General features: G+C 42.6%; 1 protein-coding gene across 2 annotated transcripts in view; it reads right to left on the reverse strand.

Moving 5' to 3' along the window:
• Positions 1-12,992: 12,992 nt before the first annotated feature.
• The window catches only part of LOC122549153 (14-3-3 protein beta/alpha-1), a 28,852-nt gene continuing 26,762 nt past the window's right edge, over positions 12,993-15,082 (reverse strand). For both annotated transcript variants that reach the window (XM_043688498.1, XM_043688499.1), the window contains exon 6: positions 12,993-14,499. In XM_043688498.1, the coding sequence (XP_043544433.1) occupies positions 14,443-14,499 (57 nt within the window). In that variant the 3' untranslated portion in view covers positions 12,993-14,442. The remainder of the gene's footprint in view (positions 14,500-15,082) is intronic.

The following is a 15,082-nucleotide window of genomic DNA, read 5'->3' on the forward strand; positions in this document are numbered from 1 at the left end:
GGAATATTGCAGCCATTCTGGTCTCCTTACACCGGAAGGATGTTGTGAAACTTGAAAGGATAGAAAAAAGATTTACAAGGATGTTGTCAGGGTTGGAGGATTTGAGCTATAGGGAGAGGCTGAACAGGCTGAGGCTGTTTTCTCTGGAGCATCAGAGGCTGAGGGGTGACCTTATAGAGGTTTATAAAATCATGAGGGGCATGGATTGGATAAATAGACAAAGTTTTTCCCTGGGGTGGGGGAGTTCAGAACTAGACGGCATAGGTTTAGGGTGAGAGGGGAAAGATATAAAAGAGACCTAAGGGGCAACTTTTTCACACAGAGGATGGTGCATGTATGGAATGAGCTGCTAGAGGAAGTGGTAGTACAATTGCAACATTTAAAAGGTATCTGGATAGGTATATGAATAGGACGAGTTTAGAGAGATATGGGCTAAGTGCTCGCAAATGGGACTAGACTAGGTTGGGATATCTGGTCGGCACAGACTAGTTGGACCGAAGGGTCTGTTTCCGTGTTGTACATCTCTCTGACTTTGTGATAGAGATTCAAAATAATGTGTGGCCTCAACAGAATTGGTAGAGAAAAACTGTTCGAATGGCTAAATGGCCAACAACCAGAGGAAACTGATTGATTGGCAAAAGAAGTATGCAGTAATCAGTTGCCCAAAAGTAACAGTCTGTAACCACATTTGCTATGAATGATAACAGTCCCTTACTACTTGAAACTGATTTTGGTTTTCGGGTCCCTACACAGGAAATAGGGCTCTCCACCTCACTGATTCATTAGTGACATCTTCAACAGCATTTATTGACATTTTGTCAATAATCTAAAGTGATTTTGTTTTACACAGAAGGGGTGATTTGCGGTGCTTTACCACAGTGACAGCCAATGGCTGAAAAAGGAGGCTCCTGATTTTGTTTTACACAGAAGGGGTGATTTGCGGTGCTTTACCACAGTGACAGCCAATGGCTGAAAAAGGAGGCTCTCAATTTTGAGCACAACAAATTGCAATCTGTGATTTTAATTAAATCATTGCGTTTGTAGAGTTTAGATTAGATTAGATTACTTACAGTGTGGAAACAGGCCCTTCGGCCCAACAAGTCCACACCGACCCGCCGAAGCGCAACCCACCCATACCCCTACATTTACCCCTTTAACCTAACACTACGGGCAATTTAGCATGGCCAATTCACTGACCCGCACATTTTTGTTTTGAATTGTGGGAGGAAACCGGAGCACCCGGAGGAAAATCATGCAGACACGGGGAAAATGTGCAAACTCCACACAGTCAGTCGCCTGAGTCGGGAATTGAACCCGGGTCTCTGGCGCTGTGAGGCAGCAGTGCTAACCACTGTGCCACCGTGCCGCCCACGAAATATTTGTAAGAGGAGATTTTTATCCCCTTTTAAAGCTCATGCCATTAGATGTGCGGCATGCAAAACAAATTATTACAAAGAAAGGAGGGTGCCAGGTAACACATTGCTTGGAAATGATACAGAAGTGGGAGGTAAAGGTCACCACTGGTGTCCCTGCTGACTTCACCTGCGAGAAGTGCACCCAACTCCAGCTCCTCATAGACCGCGTTAGGGAGCTGGAGCTGGATGAACTTCGGATCATTCAGCATGCTGAGGGGGTGATAGAGAGGAGTTATAGGGAGGTAGTCACACCTAAGTTACAGGATAAAGGTAGCTGGGTGACCATTCAGGAAAGGGAAAGGGAATAGGCAGTCAGAGCAGGGACCCCCTGTGGCTGTTCCCCTCATCAATAACTATAGCGCTTTGGATATTTTGGGGGTAACAGCCTACCAGGGGAATACCACAGCGGCCAGGTCTCTGGCACTGAGCGTGGTTGTGTGGCTCAGAAGGGAAGGGGGGAGAATAGGAGAGCAATAGTGATAGGAGATTCAGTTGTGAGAGGGATAGATAGAAAGTTCTGTGGTCGTGAGCGAGACTTCCGAATGGTGTGTTGCTTCCGGTGCAGGGTCAGGGATGTCTTGGATTGAGTCTACAGAATTCTTAAGGAGGAGGGTGAGCAGCCAGAAGTTGTGGTACACGTCGGTAAAAATGACATAGCTAGAAAAGGGATGAAGACCTGAAAAGTGAATATAGGGATTTAGGTTGGAAGCTAAATAGCAGGACAAGCACAGTAGTAATCTCAGGATTGCTAATGGTACCATAGGCTAGTGAGGCTAGGAGCAGAGAGCAAGTGCAGATGAACGCGTGGCTGCAGAGCTGGTGTAGGAGGGAGAGCTTCAGATATGTGGATCAGTGGGATACCTTCTGGGGAAGGTGGGATCTGTTGAGGACAGGTTGCACTTGAACTGGAGGGGTACCAATATCCTCGGCGGGATATTGGTACCCCTAATGTTTAAACTAATGTGGCAGGGGGATGGGAACCTGAGCAAGGGATCATAGGATGGGGTAGCTGGTGAACAGGCAGATACAGCATGCAGAGAATCTGTGAGGAAGGATAGATAGTTGTTAGGGCGAAGTTGCAGTCAGTGTGATGGGTTGAAGTGTGTCAATTTATTGCAAGAAGTGTCAGGACTGAGGGTGATGAACTTAGACCATGGATCAGTATTTGGAGCTACGATGTTATGGCCTTTACAGAGACTTCAGTATCACAAGGGCAGGAATGGCTGTTGGATGTTCCAGGCTTTAGATGTTTCAAAAGGAATAGGGATGGAGGTAAAAGAGGTGGGGGAGTGGCATTCCTAATCAGGAATAGTATAACATCTGCGGAAAGGGAGATTGTCAAAGAGGGTTTGTCCACTGAGTCATTATGGGTGGAAATCAGAAATAGGAAAGAAGCAGTCATTTTATTGGGAGTTTTGTCTATACCCCTCAATAGCAACAGAGGAGCAGATTGGGAGGCAGATTTTGGAAAGATGCGGAAGTAACGGGGTTATTTTCATGTGTGACTTCAATTTCCCCAATATTGATTGGAACCTCCTTAGTGCATATAGTTTGAATGGAGCAGATTTTGTCAGGTGTATCCTCAATACGTAGCTAGGCCGACTAGAGGGGAGGGCATATTGAATTTGGTGCTTGGCAACGAACCAGGTCAGGTGTCAGATCTCTCGGTGGAAAAGCATTTCAGTGATAGTGATCACAACTTCTTGACCTTTACTATAGTAATGCAGAGGGATAGGAGCAGATGGTATGGGAAAGTATTTAACTGGGGGAGGGGAAATGTCAGTGCTATTCGGGAGGAAATATGGAGCATAAATTGGGAGCAGATATTCTCAGGGAAATGCACAACAGAAGCATGGAGGTTGTTTAGGAAGCACTTGCTGTAAATACTGGATAGGTTTGTCCCACTGAGGTAAGGAAGGGATGGTAGGGTGAAGAAACTTTGGATGACAAGAGATGTGGAACATCTAGTCAAGAGGAGGAAGGAAACTTACTTAAGGTTGAGGTAGCAAGGATCAGACAGGGCTCTAGACAATTACAAAGTAGCCAGATGGAACTGAAGAATGGACTTAGGAAAGCGAGACAGAGACATGAAAAAGCCTTTCTGGGTAGGATTAAGGAAAAGTCCAAGGCATTCTACACTTATGAGGAATAAGAGGATGGCCAGAGTGAGGGTAGGGCTTTTCAGGGATAATGGAGGGAACTTGTGCCTGGAGTCGGAGGAGGTAGGGGACGTCCTTAATGAATACTTTTCTTCTGTATTCACCAGTGAGAGGGACCTTGTCAGTTGTGAGGACAGCAGGGAAACAGGCTGATACACTTGAACAGGTTGATGTTAAGAAGGAGGATGTGCTGGAAATTTTGACAAACATGAGGATAGATGAATTCCCTGTGCTTGATGGGATATACCCAAGGTTTCTACAGGAAGCGAGGGAAGAGATTGCTGCACCTTTGGTGATCATCTTTGCATCCTCACTGTCCACTGGAATAGCGTTAGATGGTTGGTGGGTGGCAAATGTTGTTCTCTTGTTCAAGAAAGGGAATAAGATAATCCTGAGAATTACAGACCAGTCAGTCTTATGTCAGTGGTGGGCAAAGTATTGGAGAGAATTTATGATTACTTAAAGTTTGTGCGAAGATTTGTAGCTCGGGTGCTCGTTGTTGTGGTTCTGTTCGCCGAGCTGGAAGTTTTTGTTGCAAACGTTTCGTCCCCTGGCTAGGCGACATCATCAGTGCTGGGTACCCTTGTTGTCTGCGTGTGTGGTTACTAAGGATAGCTGGTCGTGTCGTTTTGTGGCTAGTTGATGTTCATGTATGCGGATTGTTAGCTGTCTTCCTGTTTGTCCTATATAGTGTTTTGTGCAGTCCTTGCATGGTATTTTGTACACTACATTAGTTTTGCTCATGATTACTTATGATTACTTAGAAAAGCATTGTTTGATTAGAGATATTCAGTATGGCTTTGTGAGGGGCAGGTCATGCCTCAGGACTCTTATTGAATTCTTTGAGGATGTGACAAAACACATTGATGAAGGTAGAGCAGTGGGTGTGGTGTTTATGGATTTTATCAAGGCATTTGATAAGGTTCTCCATGGTAGGCTCATTCAGAAAGTAAGGAGGCATGGGATGCAGGGAAATTTGGTTGACTGGATACAGAATTGGCTGGCCCATAGAAGACAGTGGTAATAGATGGTAAGTATTCAACCTGGAGTTTGGTGACCAGTAGTGCTCCACAGGGATCTGTTCTGGGACGTCTGCTCTTTGTGATTTTTATAATTGACTTGGACAAGGAAGTGGAAGAGTGCATTAATAAGTTTGCTGATGACACTAACGTTGGTGGAGTTGTGGATACTGTGCAGGGCTGGTATAGGTTGCAATGGTACATTGATAGGATGCAGAGCTGGGCTGAAAAATGGCAGATGGAGTTTCAACCTGGAAAAGTGTTAAATGATTCACTTTGGAAGGTTGAATTTGAATACAGATGACAGGATTAAAGGCAGGATTCTTGGCACTTCTACGGCCATACATCTTTCGAAATTGCCACCCAAGTTGATAGGGTTGTTAAGAAGGTGTACAATGTGTTGGCTTTCATCAGCAGGAGGATTCCGTTTAAGAGCAGAGAGGTTATGCTGCAGCTATGTAAAGCCCTGATTAGACCACACTTGGAATATTATGTTCAGTTCTGGTTGCCTCATTATAGGAAGGATGTGGAAACTTTGGAGAGGATGCAGAGGAAATTTGCTCGCTGCCTGAACCAGAGGGCATGTTTTATGAAGAAAGGTTTTGGGAGCTAAGGCTTTTCTTATTGGCGTGAAGAAGAATGAGAGGTGACTTTATAGAGGTGTACAAGGCGATGAGGGGCATAGATAGAGTGGATAACCAGAGAGTTTTTCCCAGGGCAGTAATTACTATCACAAGGAGACATAATTTTAAGGTGATTGGAGGTGGGTTCTTTACATGTGTGGTGGGTGCATGGAATGGGGTGCATGGTTGGGACTATAAACAACAGTTTCAGTCTTGTTAATTAATTGGATTTTTTGTGTGGATTTTTTCAGATCTAGATGTCAAATTAGAACATTTTGTGAGACACAGGTCATTCTGAGATTTAGTGGTCCAGTAAAGTTAGGTGTCATCAGCATAGTGGAACCTAACATTGATTAGAAAATGTCTAGAACCATCTGTTCAGAAATGTTATTACATACTTCTGGAGCAGGTAGGACTTGAACCCAGACTTCTGTTCAGAAATAGGGACACCACCATTGCACCACAAGAGCTTCTTGTACATCTGTTCTAATTCTTATATCTTAAAATCAGGAAGCCTCTTTCTCTGACATTTCAACATAACATGTCCACCTACTGCTTCTTTAACAAATCCCTCAAATCTTTTGCAGATGTCATTGTTTTAGCCCACCTAAGCAGTTTCCCTAATTGATTTTTAAAAACTGCACACATCAAAAGGCAAAGAAACCAAAGAAAAAGATATCATGAATTATAAATTACTACTAATCCAATGTTTGTCTTTTTTGTCTTGGTTGTTCTTTTCATTTCAAAATGACCATACTTTTGTTAAATTTGGAACCATGCCTTCTTCCCTTAATCTAAGACCACAGTTAAGACAATAACCACAATTGTATCATTACACATGACATTCAATGAGGATAAACCTATCAAACTTGCATTTATACACAAACTGTGAATGTTGGAAATATGAACTAAAAAACACAAATTTGTTGGAAATGCTCAGAAAATCTGGCAGCATGAGATAGAAAGTTAATAGTTCAGGTCCTTGACTTTCCACTAGAACTGGGAAAAGTTAGAAATGCAACGGATTTTAGCAAAGAGGAAGAAGCAGCAATGGAAAGGTGTTTGATAGGGTGAAGATTAGAGTGGTGCTGGAAAAGCACAGCAGGTCAGGTAGCAAAGGAGCAGGAAAACAGACGTTTCAGGCAAAAGCCCTTCATCAGGAATGAGGCTGGGAGCCTCGGGGGTGGAATAGGTAGCTGAGAGTGCAATAGATGGATGGAAGTGGAGGTAAAGGTGATAGGTTGGAGAGGAGGCTGGAGCACATGGGTGGGAAGGAAGATTGACAGATCATGAGGATGATGCTGGGGGGGGGGGAGAGAGAGTTAAAATGTTTGGCCACGGGGTGGTGGGGTTGATTGGGGCGAGTGTCCCAGAGATGTTCTCAGAAGCACTCTGCGAGAAGGCGACGGGCTCCCCAGTGTACAGGAGACCCTCCCACCCCTCCAACTCCAACAAGGACAGAACCATGCACCCCACACCTGCCGATCCGCACCAACCTCTGCATAAATCTCATCATCTGCCAACATCAAACAGACCCCATAACCAGGGATATATTTCCTTTCCCACCCCTACCTGCTTTCTACAAAGACTGTTCCCTCTGTGACTACCTGGTCAGGTCCATGCCCATCAACCCACCCTGAAAATGTGTTGCTGGAAAAGCGCAGCAGGTCAGGCAGCATCCAAGGAGCAGGAGATTCGACGTTTCGGGCATGAGCCCTCCTTCCTGAAGGACTTGCAGGTCCAGGGCTTCCTCCATTGCCACTCTCTCACCATCCGACAGCTGGAGGAAGAACACCTCATCTTGCGCCTGTGGACCCTTCAATCCCACGGCATCAACGTGGACTTCACCAGTTCCAACCTTCCATCCTCATGACCTGTTAAGCTTCATTCCCACCCATTTGCTCCAGTCTCCTCTCTGACCTATCACCTCCATCCACCTATTGCATTCACAGCTACCTTCTTTGCAGCTCCAGCCCATAGGCTCCCAGCCTCATTCCGAATGAAGGGCTTTTGCCTGAAACATCAATTTTCCTGCTCCTCGAATGCTGCCTGACTTGCTGTGCTTTTCCAGCAGCACTCTAATCTTGACTCAACTCCAGCAGCTGCAGTACCCACCTTCACCTATGATAGGGTGAGACAGGAAAGATTAAGTGAGATAATGCAAAGTCATAGACACACAAAATGCATCTAGAGGTGGTGTAAGGTTGTAAATTCTACTGTCCATGAACGAAAGGAAATAAAAAGGAAGCAAGAAGGGTAAGAGACCAATGTACTCTGAGCAGACATGAGACAGGTTGGTCTGCATTATTTCACCATTCCCTACAGTAAATTAGGAGAAATAATCACTCTACAAGATAGGATTGTGTTTGCATCTATGTTAGATGGGCAAATTAGGGCAGTAGTGACCAATTAAGTGGGGTAGATTGGGAAGTCAGCAATCCCAAGAGACCAGTGCATTTCTGACCATCACAAACTGAGACCAAACACAGTTTAAACTTAATTAAAAAGTGAACCCAGTCAACCAGCAAGTGAACAGATCTGATGGCAGCCAGGAGCAGTTGATCTTCCGTAATTACACTGGTACCACTCCCCACCTCTTCCTCTGCTACATTGATGATGGCATTGGCGCCACCTTGTGCTCCCGCGAGGAGGTTGAGCAATTCATCAACTTCACCAACACATTCCACCCTGACCTTAAATTTACCTGGACCATCTCTAACACCTCCCTCCCCTTCCTGGACCTCTCCATCTCCATTAATAACAAGCAACTTGACACTGACTCACCGACTCCCACAGCTACCTGGATTACACCACTTCCCACCCTACTTCTTGCAAAAAATGCCATCCCGTATTCCTATTCCTTCGCCGGATCTGCTCCCAGGAGGACCAGTTCCACCACAGAACACACCAGGTGACCTCCTTCTTTAGAGACCGCAATTTCCGTTCCCAATTGGTTAAAGATGCCCTCCAACGCATCTCATCCACATCCCGCATCTCCACCCGCAGACCCCACCCCCCAGGGCATCAATGTGGACTTCAAGAGTTTCCTCATTTCCCCTTCCCCCATCTCACGCTAGTTCTAAACTTCCAGCTCAGCATGACTTGTCCAACCTGCCTATCTCCTTTTCCACCTTTCCACTCCACCCTCTCCTCCCTGACCTATCACCTTCATCTCTTCCCCCACTCACCCATTGTATTTTATGCAACTTTCTCCCCACCGCCACCAGCTTCTCTCCACACTTCAGGCTCACTGCCTTTATTCCTGATGAAGGGCCTTTGCCCAAAACCTTGATTGTGAAGCTCCTTGGATGCTACCTGAACTGCTGTGCTCTTCCAGCACCACTAATCCAGAATCTGGTTTCCAGCTTTGGCAGTCATGGTTTTTACCTCTATTTTTTATAAAGTCAGACATGGGGAGTCCCATAGTTCTTTTCCCAGTCCGATCTCAGTTCCCATCTGTCTCATTTCTGGAAAGAAACTGATTTTGCCTGTGAAGTGAACCAATTCCCAATTTACAGCTACTGCACTAGCACTACTGTGCAGTGCCAGATGGAAGGAGGACATTTACTAAGCTTGACTCTAAAAATATCAGGATTAGTTTGTGAATTTAAGGGTATTGTGTATTGTTTCTTCCTTTAAAAGTATGAATAATTCACATGGAGTTTGACTTATTAGTCCTCCTGTTGAGTACAGGGCCTTTCAATCAGATTTCACAAAACAGGGTTTGGAAAAATACTTTTAAAAGTAATGTTTACCTCTCAACAGTGACACCACATTTCAATTTCTTTGAAGTACTCACAACATAGGGAAAACTGATTTGAGCGCTCAGGGGAAAACAAATATAAAATAGCTTTCCTTGCCCATGTTAGACTATTAATCCAGAAACCCAGTTAATGTTTTGGAGAGCCAGGTTCAAATCCCACCATGGCAGACAGTGAAAGTTGAATTCAATAGTAAAACATGTGGAAGAATGAATCTATACTAATGACCATGAAACTAGTTGATTGTTTAAAAGAAACACCCATCTGTCTCACTGATGTCCATCAAGGAATGAAATCTGCATGCTAGTGTGGTCTACATGTGATTTCAGACTCACTGCAATATAGTTGACTCAACTGCTCTCTGAAACAGTCTAGCAAACAGTCAAACAAGTCCAGCATTATCAACTATCAGTCTCAACAAGAATGAAACTGGACAGACTACATGGCATCTATCTAGGCACTGGCAGAAACAGCCCTGGGAACCCTGTAATATCTTTCTCACTAAGGTGGGAGCTAGTGTCCAAACTGGGAGGGCTGTCCCTCAGACTACTCCAGCAATAGTCTAGCATACATCCCGGTGATGTCCTGATCCACCAGGACAGACCCAGAGGTGGTAACACAGTGGGTATACAGTTCTGAGGGAATTGCCACAGGAGTTCTTAACATTGAATCTGGACCCCCTGAAGTCAGGTTAGACATAGACAGGGGAATCTTCTGCTGGTTAACACTGTCCTTCCTTGGCTAATAAATTGGTATGTCATATTGACAAACACTTGGGATGAAGCAGAGTGTGACAAATGTACTCATTTCAACATGCACCAACTGTGACATAGTAGCACTACTCATTAAAGGTGGTTGGATCCAAAAAGAATGACTGGGTCTGCAGCAAAACCTACCTCATCCTTAGGAGTCTGCCAGCTGCAGATTCATCTTTCAACAACAGTATTGGTTTAGACCACCACAGTCCTCATGGAGATGAAGTCCCACTTTTGCATTGAGAATACCAGCCTTCATGTGGCACTATGGGACAGACTCCAAACAGATCTCGCAACTCAAGACATCCATGAGGCGCTGTGGGCCAACAGCAGGCAGAATTGTTCTCCAGCACACAATCTGCAACCTCAAGGCCCTGCACATCCTCTAGTCAACGGTTACTATCAAGCTAGGGGATCAATTGTTGTTCAGAGTGCAGGAGGACATGCCAGCAGCAGCACTAGGCATATCTATTAAAAAAAGGGTGCCAATGTGGTGAAGGCACCAAGCAGGACATTTGCTTGCCATGAGCAGCAAGTGATAGAGCTTGGTAATTAGATTCCAGCTCAAATCCTGCCACATTCAGTTGTGAATGGTGATGGATAATTTAAGAAAACATTGGAGGCAACTCCTCAAATATCCCCCATCCTCAAACACAAATGGAAAGTTGGCTATGCCACCAATGCTTCATCTGGAGGCTCACTGATGTTACCTAGTATGGTGACAAAATGTCTGAAAACAAACCTTCCAGCTCAGTGAGCAAGCCTACATCCAGAGCCCCCATCCTCAATGATGGAAGAGCCCAGCACAGTGCAAAAGATAAGGCTGAAGATTTTGCAGCAATTGTGATCCAGAAGAGATAAGTGAACCATCTGTCTTAGGCTCCTCCAATGGTCTCCAGCATTACAGATAGCAATCTTCAGCCAATTCAATTTGTTCCAGTGTGAGTTGGTAACAAATGGATACTGCAACAGCTATAGACCCTGACATTCCAGCAATAATACTGAAGACTTGTGCTCCTGAAGTTTCCACTGCACTAGCCAAGCTTTTCTTCTTGTGCAGTTGCACCATTTATCTGACACTAGAAAATTGCCCAGGTATGTCCTGTATACAAAATGCAGGTCAAAGACAACCGAGCCAATTACCACCCCAGGTAGCTCCATCAGTAGTGATGGAATGTGTTATCCACAGTGCTATCAAGCAGCACCTGCTCAGCAGTAACCTGCTTAGTGACACGGTTTTGCTAGGGATTGACCTCTCTATACTTTGGCTCAAACCTGTACAAAAAGAACAGAATTCCAGAGGTAAGATGGGTGACAGCCCTTGACCTAAAGGCCACATTTCATGTGTGGGGCAACAAGGAATCCTATTAAGACTAGAATTAATGGGTATCAGCAGCAAACTCACCACTGGTTGGAATCATGCCAGACAAAGGAAGATGGTTGCGATTGTTGGAGGACATCTCTGCAGGAGTTCCTGAGTATTGTCCTAAGCCCAACCAATGTCAATGTCATTCCATCCATAAAGTTATGTTCATTGATTGTACAATTTTCAGGACAATTGCAACTTAAGATACTGATGCTCAGTTTCCTAACCAGATTAGACCCTGCTCTCACATGGACTTAAAATCACTGGACAGTAATCAAGAGCACCTGCTAGTTCTTCCTTCCCCCAGCTTGGGGCAACATTTGAAGTGGCAGTTGTGCAACATTCAATAAACATTTCAAAATCTCAATTCTGATATTTTCCTGTCTAGATGATCCAGCAACATTGATTTAGAAAGACTGTAGTTAATCCAAATACACAGCCCAAAACAAACTGAAGTAAATTGTATTTGCCAAAATTATAATTAATCTTTGCATTACAAACCCATTCCAGACTAGCAAAGTCCAGCAAACGTGCAACATTGAGAGTCAATTCAAAATAGTATTCAAATCTGAATAGAAACACATTTGTAACTAGGCTTAATCTCAACCATGAAATGTCTGAACACGGTCTTAAAATTAAAAGACAAATCTGCTTTAAATTATACTTAGGCCAGGCCCAAGTAATAAAAGATGCAATTTTCAACTTAACGTGGAGTACCTTCAAATGTTAACAAATTAGCATACATTTTAAAAGATGGACTTAGACGGCCTATTGAATACAAAGAATTGCCTTTTAAAACAGTAAAAACCAAATGTACTTTCATTTCAAGACTTTTGCCCCCTTCACAAATATGCTGTTGAAAAGACAAATTGAGCACAGTTTTGGGCCCAATATTTCAGAAAGATGTACTGACCCTGGGACATGTTCAGAGGAGATACACAAGAATGGTCTCAGGAACAAAAAGCTTAACATGAGGAATGTTTGAGAACTTGATTTATACTTGAGAGTTTAGAAGTATGAGGGGGAATTAATTGAAACATACAGAATACTGAACAGCCTGGACAGAGTAGATGTTGGGAAGGTATTTCCATTGGTAGGGAAGCCTAGGACCCAAGGGCACAGCATTAAAAGGGAAGATCTTTTAGAATGGAGGTAAGGAGAAACTTCAGCCAGAGTGGTAAATCTATGGAATTCATCACCACAGAAGGCTGTGAAGGCCAGGCCATTGAGTTGCAGGTCTCGATCATTATGCTCTGAAAGGTGCTACAAAAAAGTTCACTGTTGGGTCTTGATACAACCTCTGGAAAAATTGCATCCTCCTGTTCAGTTTTTGAATTTTAAGAAGTTATTTTACAAACAGGATACCATACTAAATGGAACTATATTTTGAAACTCCAAGTGACTTCATTAGAGGGAAAGCCTACACAATTTTTGTGTTAATGCCAACTTTTAGTAACAGGAATGACAAGATAGGAAGTCCAGCCCTAACAAAAGCAAAAAAGACAGAACATTAGCTTTTAGTCACTTTGCAAGTAGTAATATCTTTGGATGCCAAGATCAACCATTCAACATATTAAACAAGTGAGAAAGGAAAAGCTGGGATGGAAGGGAGGACAGAGACAATACAAAGACAAATCTGGAAACTCTTATTTCTGTTCTTCATACTATTCCAGATATTTAATTTTGTTTTTGGTACATTTATTCTTTACCCCAAAAGACAAGACAGTACAGATTTTGCTGTCAAAAATCAAAACTGTTGCTTCATATCACAGCTGTTAACAATTACACCTTTCTGTAGCTGGTTCCTTCTTCACTGCCTCCTTTCAACTTTGAATTTGTGTTCTCACATTTGGTCTTTGATCCCTTATGGTCCATACATTTATTCTGCCAGACATTTCTGCATGGGTTTTTATTAACTTTGATAATCAGTGGAAGGTTAAACAAAAAATCTAATATGCTAACATTTTCAAAAGGATACCGATGCATCATAACATAGTACATTGGAGTTGTCATCTTAAAATAGGTATCGTTTAACTAGGGAACTAGGAAAAAATATCACTATAAAGCTATGGTAAGATGTCCAAAATTAAAGCTTGGTCTCTTTAAATTCTGAAGTATTTGCAGATGATGCATAATCTTAAGTTTTACAATTGTGCACAGCAAAATTTTTCAGCAAATACTGAAAACACTGCCAATGTACTATTTACAGTTAAAATGGAGGTATATCATCCACTCAATTAGGTTTCAACAGTTTCAGGAATACGTCAAGACAGTCAGAAAACCAATCTAGATTGAAATTATGCTGAACAATTATTCCTTCATTTATGAGGCAGCAGTTTGAGCATTCTTCCAAAGCCTTCAACCTCATACATTCAGACATTTGTGAATTCTATTCCACTTGAGACACAAGTATCAGCATATAATTTAGTAAGTCAAATTGAAATTTTAAAAAATCATTCATAAAACATTTTATTCCACTTACATCAACTTTACACATTTTCTTGATAACAATTATGCTTGTGTTCTTATGAAAAGTCCAGAAGACATGAATGCAGCTAGCCATACAGCAATATATCTCATTACTTCCCTGTTAACTATTTCACAGCCACATGCGTGTTAGGCAATCAAGACCACAAAGCAAAAACTAAAAAAGGTAGTTACCAGAAAAACACATGGGAAGGTTTTTTTTACCTCTTAAACATACATTATCAAAGTTAAGCATTTAATTTTAACTGCATGTTTGCTTGTACATTTGTTCTTACGTTGACAATAATTTCTTTTAAATACAAATAAAATGTTCAGATGTCATTTGTGTAGCAAAATGAAGACATGAGAAATGGTGAATCTTGCAACTCATGGAATGTTAATCCTCCTCTGCCCTATCCCAAAAATCCTGAGACATGTAATAGATGGTGCAGGTTTGATCTACCGATTAGTAACTCCTTAGAAATTGCACAATTCAAACTGAATCTATGCCATTTCCCATTACATACACTAAGTTATGGGCATCCTTCTTTGCTAGTACAGGAAACATTTGACATTAGCTTTGTGGTAAACCACAGCTACAAAAAGAGTACTAACCAAATGTTTAAAACTGGTATAAAAAAAATTCCACACCCTGAATTTACATTGGCCACCTGGAACATACAGTACAAGAGTTCCCAATATGAATTGGCTCTTCTCCCCTATCAAACACAAACCACATGGGAAACACAGAGACCCAACAGAAGTGACAGAAGCTCTCCAAAAGACCTAAAAGAGAAACTAGTGGGACAGCAGAGATTACAAATAGTCTTGATGGTGAAGATTCAGGAATGAGGCAGACAGAACTAGAAGGTGGAAGTTTAGTTCTCTCCTTCACCAGCGTCAGCCTCTTCCCCCTGGTTGTCTGATGTCCACAACTAGAAACAAAATCAAACTCAAATTAGTATACAGTGGTATCTTAAAATTAAAGGTAACTGGCTATTTTGAGACACTAAAGTATAGCATGTTCCTTCAGGTTTTATGAAGGATCAGCACTGAAATAATATGGAGGAAATGTAGTTTCAAAACTGAAGTGCTCATGGTGTAAATGTTCACACTGCAACAAAATCAGCATGGAAATACTCATCAGTACTAGCAGCAAATGCAAAGAGAAAAAGTTCAGTCAAAATTCAGACAAATCATATACAACAGTTTTTTTTGCTGCCAGGCATTTCCAGGAATGTTATTTCAGATTTCCAGTTTCAGCAGTACCGCGCTTTGGTTTAGACTGCAATATACATCCAAGGATTTGATTACAACCAATAGCATAAAAAGGCTGAGTTAGCAGACTGTAAGCAAAAGCAGCTTTGTCTCAATTTCCCCCAAAATGGAAAAGAAATTTGGATTTGTTCCAAAGTCAAACTTGAGAACTACATACACCTCGGATCAATACACTACAGGATGAATGAAAATTAGCAAAGTGACAAAATCTTAGCCTTTGCAGCACAAGCAATGCTCATG

Source organism: Chiloscyllium plagiosum, chromosome 4 (genome assembly GCF_004010195.1).
Source record: "Chiloscyllium plagiosum isolate BGI_BamShark_2017 chromosome 4, ASM401019v2, whole genome shotgun sequence".
Classification (NCBI taxonomy): Eukaryota; Metazoa; Chordata; class Chondrichthyes; order Orectolobiformes; family Hemiscylliidae; genus Chiloscyllium; species Chiloscyllium plagiosum.